Source organism: Protopterus annectens, chromosome 14.part0 (assembly GCF_019279795.1).
Source record: "Protopterus annectens isolate FY-2018-M chromosome 14.part0, PAN1.0, whole genome shotgun sequence".
Lineage (NCBI taxonomy): Eukaryota > Metazoa > Chordata > Ceratodontiformes > Protopteridae > Protopterus > Protopterus annectens.
This window is the reverse complement of record NC_056748.1, coordinates 1,126,147,263-1,126,166,532: the sequence shown is the minus strand read 5'-3', so window position 1 is coordinate 1,126,166,532 and position 19,270 is coordinate 1,126,147,263. Positions and strand designations below refer to the sequence as shown.

General features: G+C 44.5%; 1 protein-coding gene across 1 annotated transcript in view; it reads right to left on the bottom strand.

Annotated features, from left to right (window-relative positions):
• Positions 1-19,270, bottom strand: part of VCL (vinculin) — a 1,795,541-nt gene that overhangs the window by 986,919 nt on the left and 789,352 nt on the right. Inside the window, exon 13 of the mRNA XM_044055664.1 lies at positions 13,877-14,052. Coding sequence (XP_043911599.1) covers positions 13,877-14,052 — 176 coding nt within the window. The remainder of the gene's footprint in view (positions 1-13,876; positions 14,053-19,270) is intronic.

Genomic DNA, 19,270 nt, shown 5'->3' with positions numbered 1-19,270 from the left:
ATTTATAGTGGCTGAGTCGGAGACGATTCTCAGCTCCAAGCCCATCAGTAATGAATGTAGGCGAGATAGGACCACATTACATCAAAAATTTCAGGAGGTAGCCGACCGGCACTTGCGAACTACTTCTGCTTAGGACACTGCACGGCAAGAAAACCTGATGTAATGGCATCGGCTGCATGTGTTATACCCCTGACAACCTGACATGGAAGAAGCGACAACATCAGACGGAGACATCCCAAGACTCTAGTATTCAGGCCAACAGAGGGCTACCTGCAGGCAGATAACCCAAATGTGATGACTGCAACAGTGAAACACTAAGAATATCTGGTTTCCAAGCATTTCTTTCTTTGCTGACAAGATTATGCTTGGATAAAAATCCTTTCCCACCTTGTGAGAAAGGAGCTGGTTCTATCCCTGAAAAGAGTAGCCAAAAATTCTAAAATTGCCGTCACAGGGGCTGTGAAGGGATCTAGGTTATGTGAGAGGGCCCAGATAGCAAATCTTTTCCATTTACTGGAGTATATCTTCTTAGTGGAAGGCTTGTGGGAAGAAGATAGGATATGTACCACTTCCGGTGTAAAGGAAAGCTGTCTGACTAAGGACGGAAGTGGAGAAGCCAAGCAGTGAGCTTGAGGGTTTGCAGGGATGGGTGGAACTGCCCTGACAGATGAGTCAATAGGTCTGGAACTGGGTCCAGAATCCAAGGACCGTCCATAGTATATCTCCGGAGAAAGGGGAACCAAACTTGACGGGGGCCAGTGTGGTGCGATCAAGATCATTTTTCTTTCCAAGGAAGTTGCCTTCTGAATCACTCTTGGCAGCAGAGGAAACAGAGGGAAGGCATAGAGCAGACCGGGGGGCCAATCGTGGACTAGAGTGTCCCTGGGTGACTCCACCTGAGGGGGTATCAGAGTGAAGTAATTGCTGCACTTGGCATTGAGGGGACTGGCAAATAGGTTGCAGCAAGGTAGACCCCACCTGGAGAAGATCTGAGCCGCAACTCGATCATTCAGGGACCACTCGTGAGGCATCAGAATAGCTCTGCTTAGCCTGTCTGCTATCACATTGGACTTCCCTGGAAGGTGCATTGCCACTAGAAAACATTGGGAAGACACCGCCCAGTTCCACACCCTCATGGTCTCTCTGCAAAGGGGATAGGACTTGGTTCCCCCCTGTTTGTTCAGGTGCCACACGACTGACATGTCAGAATGAATAGAGATAGTGCTCTTGGGAAGAGCGCTGTGAAGTGCTTGCAATGCTAGTAGCACCGCTCTCATCTCCAGAACATTTATATGCAAGTGTACCTCGTGTTCCTTCCACGTGCCTTGGACCATTCTGTCCAGATAATGCCCCCCCCACCCTGTCTGGGAGGCGTCCATGGTCACTGTGGCAGTAGGGGGCGGAGGTTTCAGGGATCTTCCTTTGTTCAGATTGGGTGAATGAAGCCACCAACGCAGATCCTATCGGCATTGTTCCGTTATAAGAATCGGATGAGACAGAGGGAGCTCTTGAAAGGACCACTGGACCGAAAGAAGCCACTGTAGTGTCCGCATATGTAGCCTGGCCAGGGGTACTAGTAGGATGGTGGCCGCCATGGAACCTAGTAACTGAAGAACTAGTCTGGCTTGGACCTTTTTCAAAGGTAATAAGGCCAAAACTTGAGCCTGTAGCACTTTTATTCTTTCTGTAGGAAGGAAAGCCCTCATTTCTACGGAATCTAGCTCTGCGCCGATAAATGCAACACGTTGTGATGGCAGCAAGACAGATTTTTGCCAGTTGAAAGTAATCTCTAGGAGTTGACCCAAGTTGATGGTGGCCTCCGTGGCTCGAACAAGTAGATGCCTGGTGGGGGCGGTGAGAAGCCAGTCATCTAGGTAAGGAAACACCTGGAATCCTAGACGTCTCAGGTGAGCAGTCACCACTGCCAGACATTTGGTAAACACCCTGGGGGCTGTGGTGAGACCAAAGGGAAGGGCACGAAACTGGAAATGACTGGCTCCCAGCCGGAAGCGTAAGTGATTCCTGGAGGCCTTGTTTATCTTGATGTGATAATAGGCATCCTTGAGATTGATGGAGCACATCCATACTCCTTTTTCCAACAAGGGAAAAATGGTTTGAAGAGTGACCATTCGGAACTTGGACTTCCTGACGAAACGGTTTAAACGGCTGAGATCCAGGATGGGCCTCAAGTCCCCTGTTCTTTTGGGCACCAAAAATAACCTTGAGTAAGTTCCTGCTCCAGTCTGGTCTGAGGGGACTGGTTGGATGACTCCTTTTTCCAGCAGCTTTGAGACTTCTAACGCTGCTTGGTCCCTTTGACTGGGTGGAATGTCTGGGACTCTTTTGGGTGGCGGAGGGGGTGAAATAAAGGGAATAGTGTAACCTCCGGCAATATTTCGAAGCACCCAATGATCTTGAGTGATGTTTTCCCAGGCTTGCAGATGCTTCGAGAAACTACCCCCGACTGGTTCCGGAGGGGCACAGTCGGGCAGTCCCTCGGGGACATTAGTAGGTGGAACCACGAAAGGATTTGCGGTCTGAGTTGCGGGGGCCTCCCCTGCCCCTAGGGCGACATCTTCCAGAGTAATTCCCCCCTCCTCTGCCTCTGGAGGGGGGGGGTCACCATGATGGTCAGGATAACACTTCTGAGACTTCCTGAACCACATCTTTCCTCCCCTCTGCGCCTTGAGATAAGGTCTAGAGGGAAGAGAAAAACAGGCCCCAACGGCAGACAAAGTCTTACCCTCTTGCTCACATCTGGTGAGGGTGTCTTTCACTTTGGGTCCAAAGAGGGAGGACCCGTCAAAGGGAGCGTCCGTGAAGGAAGACTTGAAGGCCTCCGCGAAGTGACACAGGCGCATCCAGGCTTGCCTCCTGAGGGCTACGCCTGAGCTAGCTGCCCTACCTGCCCCCTCGGCTGCATAGGATATGAGCCTCATGGACGAGTTAACAACAGAAGACAGGGTAGACAGCTGGGCATTGACAGTCTGGTTCACCGCCTCAGGCAAGTTACCAGAGTATCTCCCAACTCCTTCAGGAGATCTCTTTGGAGCCTCGTAAGATGACACAGATAATTCAGCGATCGCAAAGTAAAGGTCGCTAAGGACAGGGTACGCTTTCCATACCGATCCATACTCCTAGACTCCTTGTTAGGGGGATGAATGGAAGCAGAAGCCTATGCAACTTCTTGCTGAGTGGCAGATGCCACCACCATGGCATCTACAGGAACTCCTTTCGTCAAAAATTCTTTCCCAATAGGAGCAGACAAAAACTTGTTGGGGCGGCTGGGAACTGGTTCCATGGAGTCAGGGTGTTCCCACACCCTTCAACAAATAAGGTCCAATAGTTCATCGAAGAGGGGGGACACCCAGGAGGTGGAAGGTCGGGCTCCGAAGGCCTTGAGGAAGACCGACTCCTCCTCAGAGGGGGTTTTGGAGGGCCAGTCGCCTCTCTGTCTCAAAATCTCCAGGATGTCGGAGAATGAGACATCAAAGGACAACTTTGGGGACCCCTCTGCATCATCGAGGTCGGTGTCTGAGGTGACAGACTCATCTGGGGAGTCTATGTGCTTCCTCTTACACAGCTTCTTTCTGGGAGGCTCTTCAGGAATGGACTCTGAAGGGCCCTCAGAAAGCAGGGGACCACGCATGGGGGTATCCTCAGGCCTTCGAGCCCAGTTGCCTGCAGATAGGGGAGGCTCGAGTCACAGTGTCCGGGAAAGGAGTGGATGACTCGAGTGATGTCACTGAGGACCTGGCCAGTGTGCTCCTCATCGTCTCGAAGGCGGGGCCACCTGAATCCGAGGAGCAACCCGTCTCCAAGACCACAATTGGAACAGGGGTTCCCCCGGCTGAAGCACCAAGAGGGAGACTCGGAGCTGAAGTCTGGAGCCCCGATGTATCCACCTCGGGTCCGACCGACAAAACCAGAGTGCCGAAACCATCAGATGGGACCGAAAGGGTTGGAGCAGAGGTCGGAGCCGAAAAACTCAAAGGGGGTTTCGAAGCTGACCCAAGGACCTCACTCGACTCAGAACACTCCGGCTCCAATGACACAGAGGTGGTCGGAGGAGGAATTATCGGAACAGACACAAGGACAGGCTCCAGAGCCGACTAGGCTAGAGCCAAGAATAATTTCATTAACACTGGTGACTGGAGGAGCCTCTGCACCACCCTATCCAAATCCGAATCAGACAACCTGGAGGACTTGGAGGACACAGAAGGGGGTCGAGAAGTCTTCTCTAAAGGATCCAACGCGAAGCTAAGAGAATGGCTCCGAATCTGTTCCAAGACAATTGGAGCCGAGGTCGGCTCCAACACAAAAGAAACCTCCTTCGGCTCCGAAGGCAGTGGAACCGAAGAAGCCATCTTCGGTACCGACAGCATCTCCTGCGGCTACGAGACCAATGGAGCCGAGGAAGGTGAAAGTCTTCAATCTTTTCTCCGATGGCTCCGACGAACTGGACGGAGCCTGAGATCTCTTTTTTGTTTTAGATTTCCCGCTAGGGGGAGAAGGCGCCAAAGCTTCTTCAAAGGCAGGTTTTACCAGGCCCTTGAGAATCAACTTATTTTTTCTCTCTTGCAAGACCCTGGAACTATACGAATGACACACTGCAGGACTCTTGCAATTGTATAGCGCCCAAACAGTACACACAGATGGCATGGCCATCAGTTAAAGACATCTTATATGAACATTTGGTGGACTTTTTGAACCCAGAAGGCCTATGTCCCTTCTGATCTTTGCCTGACATTTTTAAAGCCACACAAAACGACACCAACACGAAGGGAGGAGAAGGGACGCTAACTCAAACGCCCCTAAAAGAAACCAAGGAGACACACCGAACAGGGCTAAGGCCCTCTAACTTAAACGGGTCTAGCCCGCCAAACACAAGTATACCACAACTACAATTATCAAAGGAAAAGGTCACAAAAACACCCAGACACAAAACGTAGCTATTAAAATAGCTTTTGGTTGGAAAATATTCCACAGAAAACTAAGTAAATAGTTCAATAAAGTACTTAGCCACAGCCAAGCTCGAGACCACGTCTTCACTCTGAGCGGCAAACGAGATCTGGGGGTTTGGGCTTGGTGCATCCTGGGATACAGGCTTAGCCCAGCCAATTAGAGGCTTCGTGCTATTTATAGTGGCCGAGTCGGAGCCGATTCTCAGCTCCAAGCCCATCAGTAATGAATGTAGGCGAGATAGGACCACATTACATCAAAAATTTCAGGAGGTAGCCGACCGGCACTTGCGAACTACTTCTGCTTAGGACACTGCACGGCAAGAAAACCTGATGTAATGGCATCGGCTGCATGTGTTATACCCCTGACGACCTGACATGGAAGAAGCGACAACATCAGACGGAGACATCCCAAGACTCTAGTATTCAGGCCAACAGAGGGCTACCTGCAGGCAGATAACCCAAATGTGATGACTGCAACAGTGAAACACTAAGAATATCTGGTTTCCAAGCATTTTCTTTCTTTGCTGACAAGATTATGCTTGGATAAAAATCCTTTCCCACCTTGTGAGAAAGGAGCTGGTTCTATCCCTGAAAGAGCATGTAATGGACAGGTGGAAACAAAACGGTCTGATTTGAAGGATGAGGAATGACCCCTGGAAATGAAGAATTTCCTCCCACTGCCATCTGTAACCTTGATAAATTATCTTCGAAACCAGTTTGTCCCCAAAGAGAAAAATGGAGATTCAGGCCTTCTGGAAGAAGAAAAGGGACCAGGGTGGGAGGGAGTCGCAAAGTCTCTTGGATAATCAGACTTGTTGAAATGTCCTTGGTTTTGGGAAGTTCGAGGCTTCTTTTTGGAACCCCTTGCTATTTCTTTTTAAATTTACCTGCATTTTGCTCGGACTGCTTATTGTGCTTTTTGCCAAAACTAGATGACAAGTTACAAAATCCCTTAGAAAATATGGAAAAGGAGAGTTGAAAAATCTCAAGAGGTTCCCTGGATCAGCTTCTCTTTCATCAATCACATGTTTAATCATCCCTGCAGCAGATGGATCAAAAACTAAAGCTCTATCAAAAGGGGAATTTAAAATCTCATTTTACCAATCTGGGAGGTTCTGAGAATGCAGCCATACAAACTTCTACCGTGGTTACAAGCCCTGAAAGAAGTCCCAACAGAGTAATACACACACACTGTAAACAATGAGTAGTGACCTACGCAAACTAAATTGTTTAAAGTAGATTTTTCATCACAAGAATAATTATAGACAAAACATTCCTAATACTTTCACAACTAATCAGAACAAACTAACATGAGCCTGAAAATGAAAATTTTAAAACTCACACTTGCACAAGTATATACTTTTTTCCACATAAATAGCAACAGTTTCCCCATCCTTCTCAAAAAGAGTAGGATTGGAATTAAGTGTTTAGCAGCAGTGAAAATCAACTAAAGCTATAGCTGCTGGGACAGGTTTGGGAATAAGTGTACATAAACTTAAAAGACTGAGGAAAACGATACATCCCATCTGTCTTTTTTAGGGGCATCTGACTGATTAAGAGGAAAATTGCAAGCATTAATACACACATACTTTAAAGCAGACAGAACAGAAAAAATAGGTGTAGGTCCTGGAAATGTCTTCTGTAACAACTTACTATTTTCTTAGGCACTGATGCACTGGTCCTTAAAGAAACTCTGTCTTTGTGGAAAATTAGTTAAGTTTTGCTTTTTTTTTTTTTTTTGCAACAAAGGGCCTGTAACTCGGACTCATCTGGCCAATCTAACAGCCACAAGAAAAATGGTCTTCCAAAAGAAGCTTTAAAGTTGCTGAGGCTGCTGGTTCAAAGGGAGGATGAGATAGCACTTTCAGCAAAATAGTACTATCCCATGGAGGCACAGGGTCCCTGACTGAATGCTGTTGCAGGAACATACCCTCAAAAAGGCTTTACAGACTTTTAGGGAGGCTATGAAAGTGTCATTTTGACCTATGTGGAAATTTGAAAGCTCAACTATTTGCACTTTGATAGTGGAAAAACTGAAACCACTATGGAACAGCTCGAACAGGAATGCCAGTGTGGAAGGAATGCGAGCAGAAAAAGAAAAGTTTCCATTTGCTGAGATAAATCTATTTTGTGAGGCTGAAATAATCTGAACTGATGCTCGAAATCTGGTATCACTGGCCAAAGTCAGAACTGAAGGAAACGAGCAGTTAGTTTCATGGATTTTTTGATCCAGAGGAGGCAATCTGGTGGGTAAGTCAAGAGATCTGGATAATAATCAAACATCTATAGGGGATGTACTAGAAGAGGCCACAGGAAAGGGAATCAAGTTTGTCAGGGCCAGAAAGGGGCAATGAGGATCACTTTGGCCATGTATTTTCTTGCTTTCTGAGTGAAGCTGTGCATTAGCAGCAAAGGTGAAAATGTATAAAGACGGCCCGGGAACCAATTGTGGACTTACAGCACCGTCAGTGACAGTACTTGTGGAGGACGAGGGCAAAGTAACTGCTATTTGTTGTTCAGGTAGGATGCAAAAAGATTGCGGCAATGTTGGTCCCAGCAAAGAGATCAAAGTTGTCACTGTTGAATTGAGGGACCACTCATGAGGCATTAAGATATTTCTGCTCACTGTCCACAAACATTGGATGTCCTGGAATATGCATTGCTATCAGAAATCTGCGCATAGACATCACCCACTACCATACTTTTATGGCTTCCAAAAAGAGAGGGTATGAGCTGGTCCCTCCCTGTATGTTGATGTACCAGACTACTACTATGAAAATCATACCCTTAAGGAGAAAGTCGTGAAAAGCCTGCAATGTTAGAACTACTGTCACTTCTGAGACACTGATGTGAATGTTGGCCTCCAGATGTAACCAATATCCCTACAAAATGCCCCCCCTCCCCCCCAGCCGATAATGAATCCATGTGGAAGGGTGAAACCTTCAGTCACTGACCAGGATTATCCACTCACTGACACTATTCTTACAGATTTGTGTCATGCAAATCTTGGCGTTTAAAGGGTGAACATTCTGAGATCACTCTATGGATAGCCCACTGAAGTACCCTCATGTGGAGGCCATAATGCCTAGAAGACACAGAATTAATCTAGCTGAGGACGAAGAATGTTGAAGTACCCGAGTAGCTACCAGTCGCAGGGAGAATACCTTGGACTGAGGCAATCTGTAGTATTGAATTCAGATGGCATATAATGAATTCTATTCATTATGAAGGTTCCATGTGGCTCATGGACAGATTTATTGCGATTCCCAGATTTTGCATTAGCTGAAGCAGAAGGAAAAGATGGTGTAAGTGTAGATGCCTGCAGCTAGCAGTAAGGTGCCAACTGTCAAGGTACAGGAAAACTTGGATCACCTGTAGACTAAGACAAGCTGCAACCACTGATATTGCTTTGGTGAACACCTTGGGGGCTGTGGTGAGACTGAAGGGCAGTGCTCTGAACTGATGACTGGCTCCCAGTCAAAAATGGATAAACCTCGAACTTTTCTCTATCTTTATGTGACAGTATGCATCCTGGATATCTATTGAACACAGCCAATCATCCTTCCTCAGTAGAGGTAACATGAACTGTAATGTGACCATCTGGAATTTTGTCTGTTTAACAAATAGATTTAAATGACTCCTCTAGAATAGGTCTGAGGTCCACCATTTTCTTGGTTAACAAAAAGAACCTTGAGTAGACCCTCTATAGCTGCTCTTTGGGGACAGGCTGGATGACTTTTTTTCAAGCAACTTGTAAATTTTTGCTGCTGCCATTTCCCACTGACAGGTAGAATGGGCACATTTTTTTCTTTGTTATTGAGCAAAATGAAATATGTTTAGCACCCAGGAATCTGTTGAGTCTTGCCAGGTTTTGGGAGCATGGATAGGAGCCCCTGACTACCTCCAGAACACAGACACCAGGCAACCTCTCAGGGGCTCTGGTAAGGCCTTTCGGTAAATGGAATGCAAAAATCTTGACTTTATGGTCCCCACCTCTGCCTCTTGGGCAATGTCCATTTGAACTGCCACCTCCTCTACCACAAGGCTGTTTGTCCCCAGAACTGTAGTGGTAATATCTCTGATTTGCAGAATCACATCTTGCCACCCTTCTGGTTCCTAGAGAAGGCCCTTTGAGGGGTGGAGAAATGAATTCCCACTGCAGACAGGGTTTTAGAATCCTGTGTACTCCTGGCAAGATGGTCCTTAACCTTCAACCCAAAAATTGTGAATCTATCAAATGGGGAATTAAAGAAGGATGCCTTTAGGCTTTCCATGAAGTCACAAAGATGCATCCTGGTATGATGGTGGTGCAGTAATACCAGTGCCTGTTGCCCTAGCCATACCATTTGCTACATTTGAGAGTGCGACATGGTGACATTTGATGTGGATTGCAATGTGGTAAACTAGGAGTCCACAGTCTTCTGCACATCCACAGGGAGGTTTACCTGAAAGTAACTTGGAAAACTCTTTGGTCAAATCCCTCTGAAAAACAGGTTACAAAAGCCAAGGAGTTCAGCGCTCTAAGGGCAAAGGTTGTTGAAGCCCAAGTTCATTTCCCAAATCTGTCTGACGTCCTAGACTCTTTTAGGAGGGGGGACAGAGGAACTTTGCTCAGATGGTTCCTTCTTGTTGGCCAAAGCTACCACCACATCAACTGGTGGACCCTTGCCTCAATACTTCTCCATCTTTGGGTGCTTCCCAAATTATGTCCTATTTCTTTGGTATTGGTTCAACCACATGAAAGTCCTTCCATGCTAAGCCACAAGTTCAATTAAGGGATCAACAGGCAGACCTATCTATGATGAAGCTCAGCCAGAACTAAAGGCCTCCAAGAACATGGTCTTGTCTGGTGAAGGGTCATCTGTGGACCATCCCCCTCACTGTTTCATCAATTCCAGAATCTCACCAAAGGTGACATCTTCTGAGGGAGACCTGGGGGAGCCTTCATCATCATCCAAATTTATATTTTCTGTAAACAACTCTGGGGAGGAGACTATGTGCTTCAATCTGTATTTCTGTTTCCGGTGAACCTGAGCTGGTGGGTGGTGAGAAAGGTCAGAATCAGACTGAGAACCCACACAGTGAGCTGTCTTGGAGGTCTGTAGTGCTGACTGTCCCTGACAACTAGAAAGACTGGAAGGAGAAGCAAAAACCTCTAGTGGCTGGTTTGGAGCAAAGCTGAGTGGTAATTCCTTTCTTCCTGGCACAGCCAACACCCTTTCAAAAGCCATGAACAACGAAGCCAACATCAGACTTGAAGGAATCTCCTGCTGCACTAAGCAGACATGAACACCTCTAATCTGAATTTTCCCAGTGTGAGATGTATCTTGCAACGGAGTTGTTGAGGGCTGAAGCCCAGAGCGAGAGAGAGAGACTGCTCCAAGAACTTTGTATTCGACCCTTCCCGTCAAGCTCCAGTACAGTGGCTTTGGCTCAAAACTCTTGTAGATTGGAAAGCCTTGGAGTCGAAAGAGAAAAGGATACTGTTTGAGTCAAAGTAGCAAAACCTGTTGACTTCAACAAAAGTGCACCAGAGCAGATCAGATATGTGACTACTGGACCCAAACGGCAGACCGGTACTGGAGATAGAAGAGGGATTATTGGACCAGTACTAGGTGCATTCTAGGGGTGAAGTCTCTGAGATAATCCCAAGCTGGATTTGCATTCTCTAGAACTTCCACATCATCCTTGCAACATTTTGCTTGGTGAGGCTTCTGGATGACCAAACTGAAAATGACACCAAGGTTGGTCTCGAATGTCTCTTCTTGTAATGATGAGACAGTACAATCTAAGGCTTATCAGCTCTGGAGAAGGTAAGAGCCATGGAGAGGAGGGTCGGGTTCAAGCTGCTGACAACTGGAATCCTAGGGACTGGACCAACCAAAACAGAGGGGGTCTAGACCCCTTTTCTTAGATTTTTTCTCTCCTTTGACTTTCGGCAACCTTTCCTTCTCATTACTTTTATCCTCAGGCTTGGCCTTGTCTTTTTTTGGCCAGAGATATGGATGCAGCAGCAGATGAAGCAGTAGTAGAAGGGAAGACCTTATCTGAGGAGACAGGAGACCCTTGATAATTAACATTTACCTTCAGGGCTGAAGGCCCCTGGCACCAAAGGATGTGTAAATCTCAGTCAGTGTTAAGACGGGCAGACGGGCAGTGCTCAAACAGTAAAGACAAAGTGTGAGAATCTCGTGGAAGCAATTTTGTGGCCAAACTTGGCACTTTTTGAATCCCTGACCATCCAATATTCTGAAAAGCAAAAAGGAACAACGGTTCTTCTTCAGAAAGCTATCTAGTTGCAAAAAAAGCATGCACTGGCTACCACTAACCCTAGAAGAAAAAAATATCCTAAGACCTAGTGTAAAGCTTATACTAAAGAAACTTTTTTTAAATGACTCGCACAAAATATTCTGGAATAAAAGAACACAGGAAAGCTGGACAGACCAGTAGGACGAGGAGTTAGAGATGCAGATGACCTTTAAAAGGATACACCAAAAAGATTTTGAGTTCTCATTCCAAAAACATGTCTAATACTTCAGGCACAAACAAAATCTGAGGTACATGGCAAAGTGCAGGGATTTATGGGTAGGTGAAGAGTCAGAGCCCTGGATCCATGAAACTTCAGAGATGGTGCAGAGGTAGGATCCGACAACCCATATGTTGAAACGGACGAAGGCAGGCGACAGTGAATCCAGGTTTCAACCATAATTAGGGCTGGATCTATGTAAATACAAAAATATACCCAGATAAAATACTTCTAGATATCTTAGTACCCTAAATCTAGTGAATCTGCATATCATCCAACATTCCTTAATCACTACCTTAACAGTTGCTACTAATCCTTCAGCTTTCTAGGTGGTGATGCTATCACTAGAGCCTCGAGCTCTCTCCTGTCAAATAGGTCAGATGCCCATAAGAAAATGCCCAAGAAAAAAACATTCACCTGAACTCTGAAAGGTCATAACATATGGAATTTCTGGGAGCCAGAAGCCTTACATTAAGAGGTACCTGCTACTATAAAGCTCAGCAATATCATTTTTATCTTCCATGAAATAATGCATGTCCACAGCTTGTATTACTGCTATGTCATGCTATGAAAGGGACACGAAATCTGCCAAATCATGTCTACAAACTACCTCAACCAACTGCTGAAAAAGCAAGATAAGATGCAGAAAACTCTATTCCAAAAATAAAGCATCTCTACAGAGAAAAATATGGTAATGTCATCAACAAGGCTCCCTAGGTCTGATCTCCCTTGTCGTATTTTCCTCAATTCCAGAAATAATATAGGTTCATCAAGCTACCAAATACCTCATCAAATGTGGTTGGATTCTTCTGTACCACACAAAAGCATTACAAAGACCATCTCACTGGTAAAGGCACACAGTGTTTGTGCCACAGCTGACGACTTACATTTATAAACAGACTTGAGTGGTCTAAAGATTAGATGGAGTACTGGGGAAGTGAGCATGAGTGCCTAGCCGCTGTCACACTTGCAGGGCGGGTGGTGAGTTACAACAGCATTGAGACAGCAGCTGATGGAGATTTGTGCAAATATGCTGTTTGGTCAGGTGAAGAGAAACAAACAGTGCAAACATTAATGTGCGCCTGTCTACTGGAGACAAGAATGCAGTGCAAACATTAATGTGCGCCTGTCTACTGGAGACAAGAATGGCAGTAAAATCCCTACAGTCTTTGAATGACACTGAGACCTCTCTCCTGCTTTTCTGAATCCTTGTATATTTAAAGCACAAAATGGACATATGATTGGTGAATAATGCCACACTCAAAGGGGATGGGAGACTGACAGAAGGATGCACTACCATTTAAAAACATCAGAATATCAATCAAGGAAGGAGATAAGCAGAGTGAAGATGCATAATGAAGTCTGTTCATTTCCTTGATTACTGAAGAACTGAGTAAACACTATTTCCCCCACAGTTAGTACAACCCTGCATCTGATTTCTTCCATGTTCCTTAATCAGCTTCCAGCTATAGGGAGGATGTTCATCGTGTGCACTTACTCCCTCCACCCCCAAAAAATAAAAATATCTAGCTTTTCACTTTGGCCTAAGCCAACATTACCATCTTTAGACTGTTCCTTCTTTACTTTATGCAACATTTTTAAAAGAAATTACTCGCCTGACTTCTGTAAACATAAATGGGTTACTCAAACTTCCCAGAAGTCCTTTTTCCTAATCAGTCATTTTTTTAGGGCAAAAAAACTTGTGTAGCTTATGCGGACAGTTTTTGGGAATTTTTCTCCACCTTCAAAAATTCTTTGTAAAGAGGTGATTTCAGAACTGTGCAGAACTTTACACAGAGGTCTTACTGTTTCAGAGAAATATTGCAATGTGTTATTTTGTACTGCTGATGTGACTCTAGATAAATCCAATGTCCGCTAGCTCTCCTTAAAACCTTCTGGTACTGCCTGTAACATTTAATTTTTTAATACATGAGCTTTGCCAACTCCTTAATACAAGTGTAGGGAGATTACATATTATACTTTTATCTGTGTAGGTAGAATCAGCAAATACACTGACAGTTTTTAGTACCGGCAATCATTATGCATTGGTGCTTATTTTGTTTATTTACTTTTTTACCCTAAACTAATTTCAGCTGTTGCTGTTTTATGACGCACTGGAACCTCAGCAAAACCAAAAGTTAAGTCCATTGCATACCCAACCCAGAAACATACTGGCAGGGACAAATGGAGAACTACAGAAGGTGCATGTCAGACAAATGACGCTGGAAGTAGAGAAAGTGTTTAGGAGCAAAACTAGTACCCATTCATGCATATGTGCCAAACAGCTAATGCACTACTCAACACTATACTGAAAACAAGCAGCTACATATAATTTAACTCGTCTGTAATCACTACTGCTACAAAGTTGTACAAGTAAGAGACATACTGCCGTCTTAGTTCAGACAGTTTTGCTGTGCACGCAGCGATTTCTCCAAGTGAACGTAGAATGTCATCTCTGTCTTTGGGGTCTTCACAAAGCTCTGCAATTTTCCTGGCTTCTGCCAAAATTGCTTGGATATTCTCTTCTCCTTCTGGCCCACCACTTGGATCAGCCAACCAGTTCTTTAAAGAAATTAAACAAATATGAATACACTTTCACCTTAATGACTCAAAATACCTTAAACATTAACATGTAAAATTTTCTCCTATATTCGTGATTTTTAAATATCTTGGTATATATTTTCTGTTCTCATTAAAACCTCATTACTTCACAAATGCAAAAGGCAAACAGCACGCACTGCAACATAACACACTGTTTAACAAAACAATTTATTAGCAAGATACGTCCAGCATGGCATTAGTGTCTTTTTTGGGGGGGTAACAGACAATAACTGGGCTTAACGACGTGCTCAAAAGTCAAAAGCTATGCAACACGGTGTCAGAGTGCCAATCTTGCAGGATACATACTGTGAATAACCCGTAACCCTTCTCTTATATGGTTCTTTGCAGGATACATACTGTGAATAACCCGTAACCCTTCTCTTATATGGTTCTAACCCCATGAGTAATGTATACTAGAACACAAGGAGAAGCTGTAGAACGGAAACCGTCATTTGACAATGAATAAAAAATGGCATTAACATCCAAACATATTCCACATTAATTCGTTAAAGTGCTAATTGTGCAGGTGTTTTTCACAATAATCTAAACAAAACCTACAGTAGAGTTAATAAAAGCAAACAAAAAAATGTACTTAAAAAGGGAGCCAGGACATAACGCTCCATTTGAGCATTAAGCAATTAAATCCTCAACATCCAGAATACAGACACTATCAAGTACATAAGGCTGTATGTCAGTATAAAGCCAGTGAAGTACTAGGGAAATGCAATATCACACTGTAGTGCATGACATATGTGCACCTACTTCTACACGGGGTTATGCATACACTCCTTTCTTTACTAACAGATCTTCACCTACTGCCTGAAAGACTTCTTAAGCCAACTTCATATCACTGAGCTTTTGGCTTCATTTCTTAAACAGCAAACTCAAGTGTTTAGTATTAATAACGGAGCCATCTAGTTATTGGACATTACACCATGAAGATGGAGAGGGCACATATAAGGCTATACAAATATCCAAGACAGCCTTGCATTTGGGAACAGGAGGATAGAAGCTGGTTTGGGGGGTCCTAAGAAGACTGAATCCTTTGCAATGAGCTAAGGTTAAACTCTTACAACAGTATCAGTGAATGAAGAGTAAGAATCTTTGCCACAGCAATGCAAAAAATTACAGTGAAGCCATGGACTCATGAACAGTAAAACTGAGAACCTGAATTATGTCATTGAGAGGAAAGAGTCACACACCCCTAAATGCTGATGCACAGCTCCAATAATAAGTATAAGCATCAACAAGATGCTGCAACATATACTGGATACACCTGCTGCCTGAAGACCAACTTATAATTTAGAAAGGTTACAGAATGGAACCAGCATATTCAGCACCCAAAGTAGTGATTCACAACACTAAAAAGGCAGAAAATCAGACAAGAATCTCCCTTATGAGATGCATCAAGTACCCAAGAGGAGCTTACTGTTACCCGGGGAAGGTGCCTATCCCCTACTCCAAATAACATTTCAGAATTAGAAGCCAAAGAGATTACTCCTGCCTCTTTTAATCAATTTCTGGTTTTACAACCCCTACTGTTATTTGGCTACTCTCTCATCATATAATTTCCCTAAAATATACAGTTCAGGAGAAAACAGGCATTTGCAGTGGACATTCCACAGGATTTTCTGTGACTTATTTTACGCATAAATCATCCAAAGTCATTATGTTGACTGTAATCTGAACTTTTATGCTCTGACAGCATCCCAAGCTACCTTGAGGAACCTGGGTGGCCCTTATGGAAGAACATTACTGAGAACCATTGAGCCGAAGGCCGCTCTTCCCCTGGAGACCAAATCCAATTAGTAATGTTTGATGAAAGTATGGGGTTTAGCCCAAATGGCTGCTGCGCAAATGTCATCCATAGAAGCCCTGGAGTGAAAATGGCTTTTCCTTGGGAAAGGGCAGCATATGCCACTAAGAGTTGCTCAGTCTTTCTGAAGGCTTTAGTCTTGTCCAAGTAAAAACGTAGCTGTCTGTGTATGTCCAAAGTATGCAGAAGTCTCTCCCCCTTATTCTGTGGATTTGGATAAAAGGTAGGCAAATGTATGGTTTGGTTAAGAGCCACGCTGGACACTACCTTAGGCATAAATGTCGGGTTTGTCCTTAGAGAAACCCTGTCCTGATGGAAAATAATAAAAAGTTCCACAGCCATTAGTGCCTGTAACTCAGACTCTTCTTGCTGAAGTTATTGCTAGGAGAAGAGCGATTTTCCATGACAAGTACTTTATCTCTGCTGTATTGGCTGGCTCAAAAGGAGGCAGTGTGAGTTTTTCCAAGACAAAATTGAGGTCCCATGTAGGTATTGGAGCTCTCCTTGGAGGTCTTATGTTTTTGGCCACTCTGAGAAACTGTCTTAGCAGTGAATGAGAAAAAATAGGTGGGCCCGTATTGTAATGAGCTGAAATAGCAGAGGCATGGATCTTAATTGATGAGAAGGGTAGGCCTTTGTCCAGCATCTCGGTAAGGTATTGCAAAATCTGAGGAATATTTGGTTCAAGCGAATCGATTCCCTGTGCATGGTTCCAAGCACAGAATCTCTTCCATTTTACTGCATAAGATTTTCTGGTGCTGGGCCTCCTGGCCTCCAAAATAACATCCATAACTGCTTTAGAGAGAGGTGTGTTCTGAATTATTACATTATCCGCCATGCAGCCAGATTTAGGGTTCTGAGTTGGCTGTGCAGGATTTGATTGTTCTGTTGGGTCAGCAAATGAGGTATTAGAGGCAATGTCCAGGCTGGGCCTCAAGACAAGCTCTTTAGGATTGGGTACCAGTGTTGGCGTGGCCAGTCTAGGGCAATCAGTATAACTTTTGGCTTCTCTTGTCTGACCTTTAGGAGTACCTTGGAGAGAAGAGGCAGAGGAGGGAAGGCATATACTGTAAGGGTTTTCCAGCTGAAAGAGCACCCACTTTCCATGCTTGCTTGTGATAAGCTCGAGTGCAGAATCTCTGTAGCTGGCAGTTATGAGGGGAGGCGAATAGATCTATGTCTGGGCATCCCCATTTCCCTGTTAAGTTGAAAATTTGTGGATCTAGTTTCCACTCTTGAGGATCCATGAGGTTTCTGCTTAGTTCGTCTGCCAAAGTATTTGTCTTTACTAGCAGGAATTGTGCTTGCAGATGTACTTGATAAGTCAATGCTGTGTTCCACAAAGTCATGGCTTGCCTGCAGAGGGGTTAGGAATGTGTGCCCCCTTGCTTGTTTACGTACATGACTGTAGTATTGTCCGTCTTTATCAGTAGTTGTCCTGGATGAAGTAAGTCCTTGAAGGCTGTCACGACATTTTGTACAGCTAGCATCTCTTTTTGATTGATATGAAGATGCATTTGGTTTGTGGGCCATGTGCCCTGAATACATTTTCCTGCCATGTGCGCCCCCCAGGCATAATCTGATGCATCTGTTGTTAGTGTCTACCTGGCAGTGGGTAAGGTGAATGGCTGTCCCTTGTTGTGGTGACAGGCCTGTGCCCACCACTGAAATTCGTGTTGCAGGCAGGGAAAGAGTAATTACTGTTTCCAGGCTGTGGGAATGTTGTGTCCAAACACTTTTTAGATACCATTGTAGTTTCCTCATATGCAGTCTTGCATATGGAATTAGTAGAATGCAGGATGCCATGTAGCCCAGAGTCTACAGAATTTTTCTTGCAGATAACTGGGTCTTTGTTGCCATGTCTTTGAAGTAAGAAGTCAGATGCCTTTGTCTGTCTGGCGTGAGATAAGCCATCTGGGCAGTTGTATTTAAGCCTGCACCCAGGAATATTATCTCTTGAGTGGGTACTAGTTTTGATTTATTTTCGTTTACTGTGTACCCTAGACAAATTAGTAATCTTTTTCCAAACGCCAGATGCTGTAGTAGAATATCTTCGTCCTTTGCTTGAATAAGGGAGTCATCCAAGTAGGGATATATTTGAATTCCTCTTTGTCTGCAAAATGCAATTACTGGTGCCAGGCATTTTGTGAAGACCCTGGGCGCAGTAGATAAGCCAAAGGGCAGTGCAGAGAATTGGTAGTGCATTGAGCCAGCTATGAATCTGAGGTATCTTCTGCAAGATTGTCTGATTGGGACATGCAGGTATGCCTCTGAGGTCCAAAGTTACAAGCCAAGCCTTCTTGTCCAGCATGGGCAGAAGCTGCTGTAGTCAACATTTTGAATTTTGGGACGTCCAGAAAAGTATTTAGACTAGACAGGTCCAGAACTGGTCTCCAGGCTTTGTCCTTTCTTGGTACTAAGAAAAGTCTTGAGCAAAATCCTTGTCCCTGCTCTTGTTGTGGCACTGGCTGAATAGCCCCCATGTCCATGAGAGATGAAACTTGTTTTTGTGCCTCTTGCCATTGTTTGCGTGGCAGGTCTGGCATACCTTTTAACCTTGGAAGGGTGTGAAAGTGGAACCTGTAACCCTGAGAGACTATATTTAAGATCCATTTGTCCTGGGTGATCTTGTGCCAGTTTTGTGAAAAAAGTGCTAGCTTCCCCCCCCCCCAAGGGTGCTGCCAAAAAATAAGTACTTGGCATTGGCAGAGGGAATTCATTGGGACTGTTCTCCAAGGCTGTGATTTGTGTTCTCCGCTTTTGGAGGTAGAAGCACCCCATTGTTTAGGCATGTATGAGCCCTGGGGCTATTGCCTGCCTCTAGGGCGTCTGAATCTGCCTCTTTGTGGTCTGTCTAACACTGGAAAGGACCAATTCTTAGAGGGCCAGTTCCTGCTAAATCTGGGTGGCTGTACTTGTAAGAAATCCTTTACTGTCTGCATAGATTATGCCTTAATCCTCCATTTTCTTTAACACCTCCTCTGCCTTAACATCAAACAAAGAATAATGATGTAATGGAGCATCCAATAATTTTTTTTGCTTTAACATGATCAGGCAGATTCTGTTCCTTTAACCAAGCATGCCTTCTAATAACAGAACCTGTAACAGCGGCCCTGCACGAGGTTTCCAGTGAATCATAGCCACATTGCAAAGTATGTTTTCCCACTTATTCAGCTGCATGCAATAAATCCTGCAAATCTTTGTTCTCAGAACATTCAGAATTTGTCAACATTTTTTGTTTTAACAAAGACATTAAGTATTGCTGATATTTGAGCATATGAAACTGACAATTTAAAGCCCTTACAGCCAAGGTATGCAGAAGTGTACACTTTTTCCCCCATCTGTCCAAAGCCCTAGAATCTG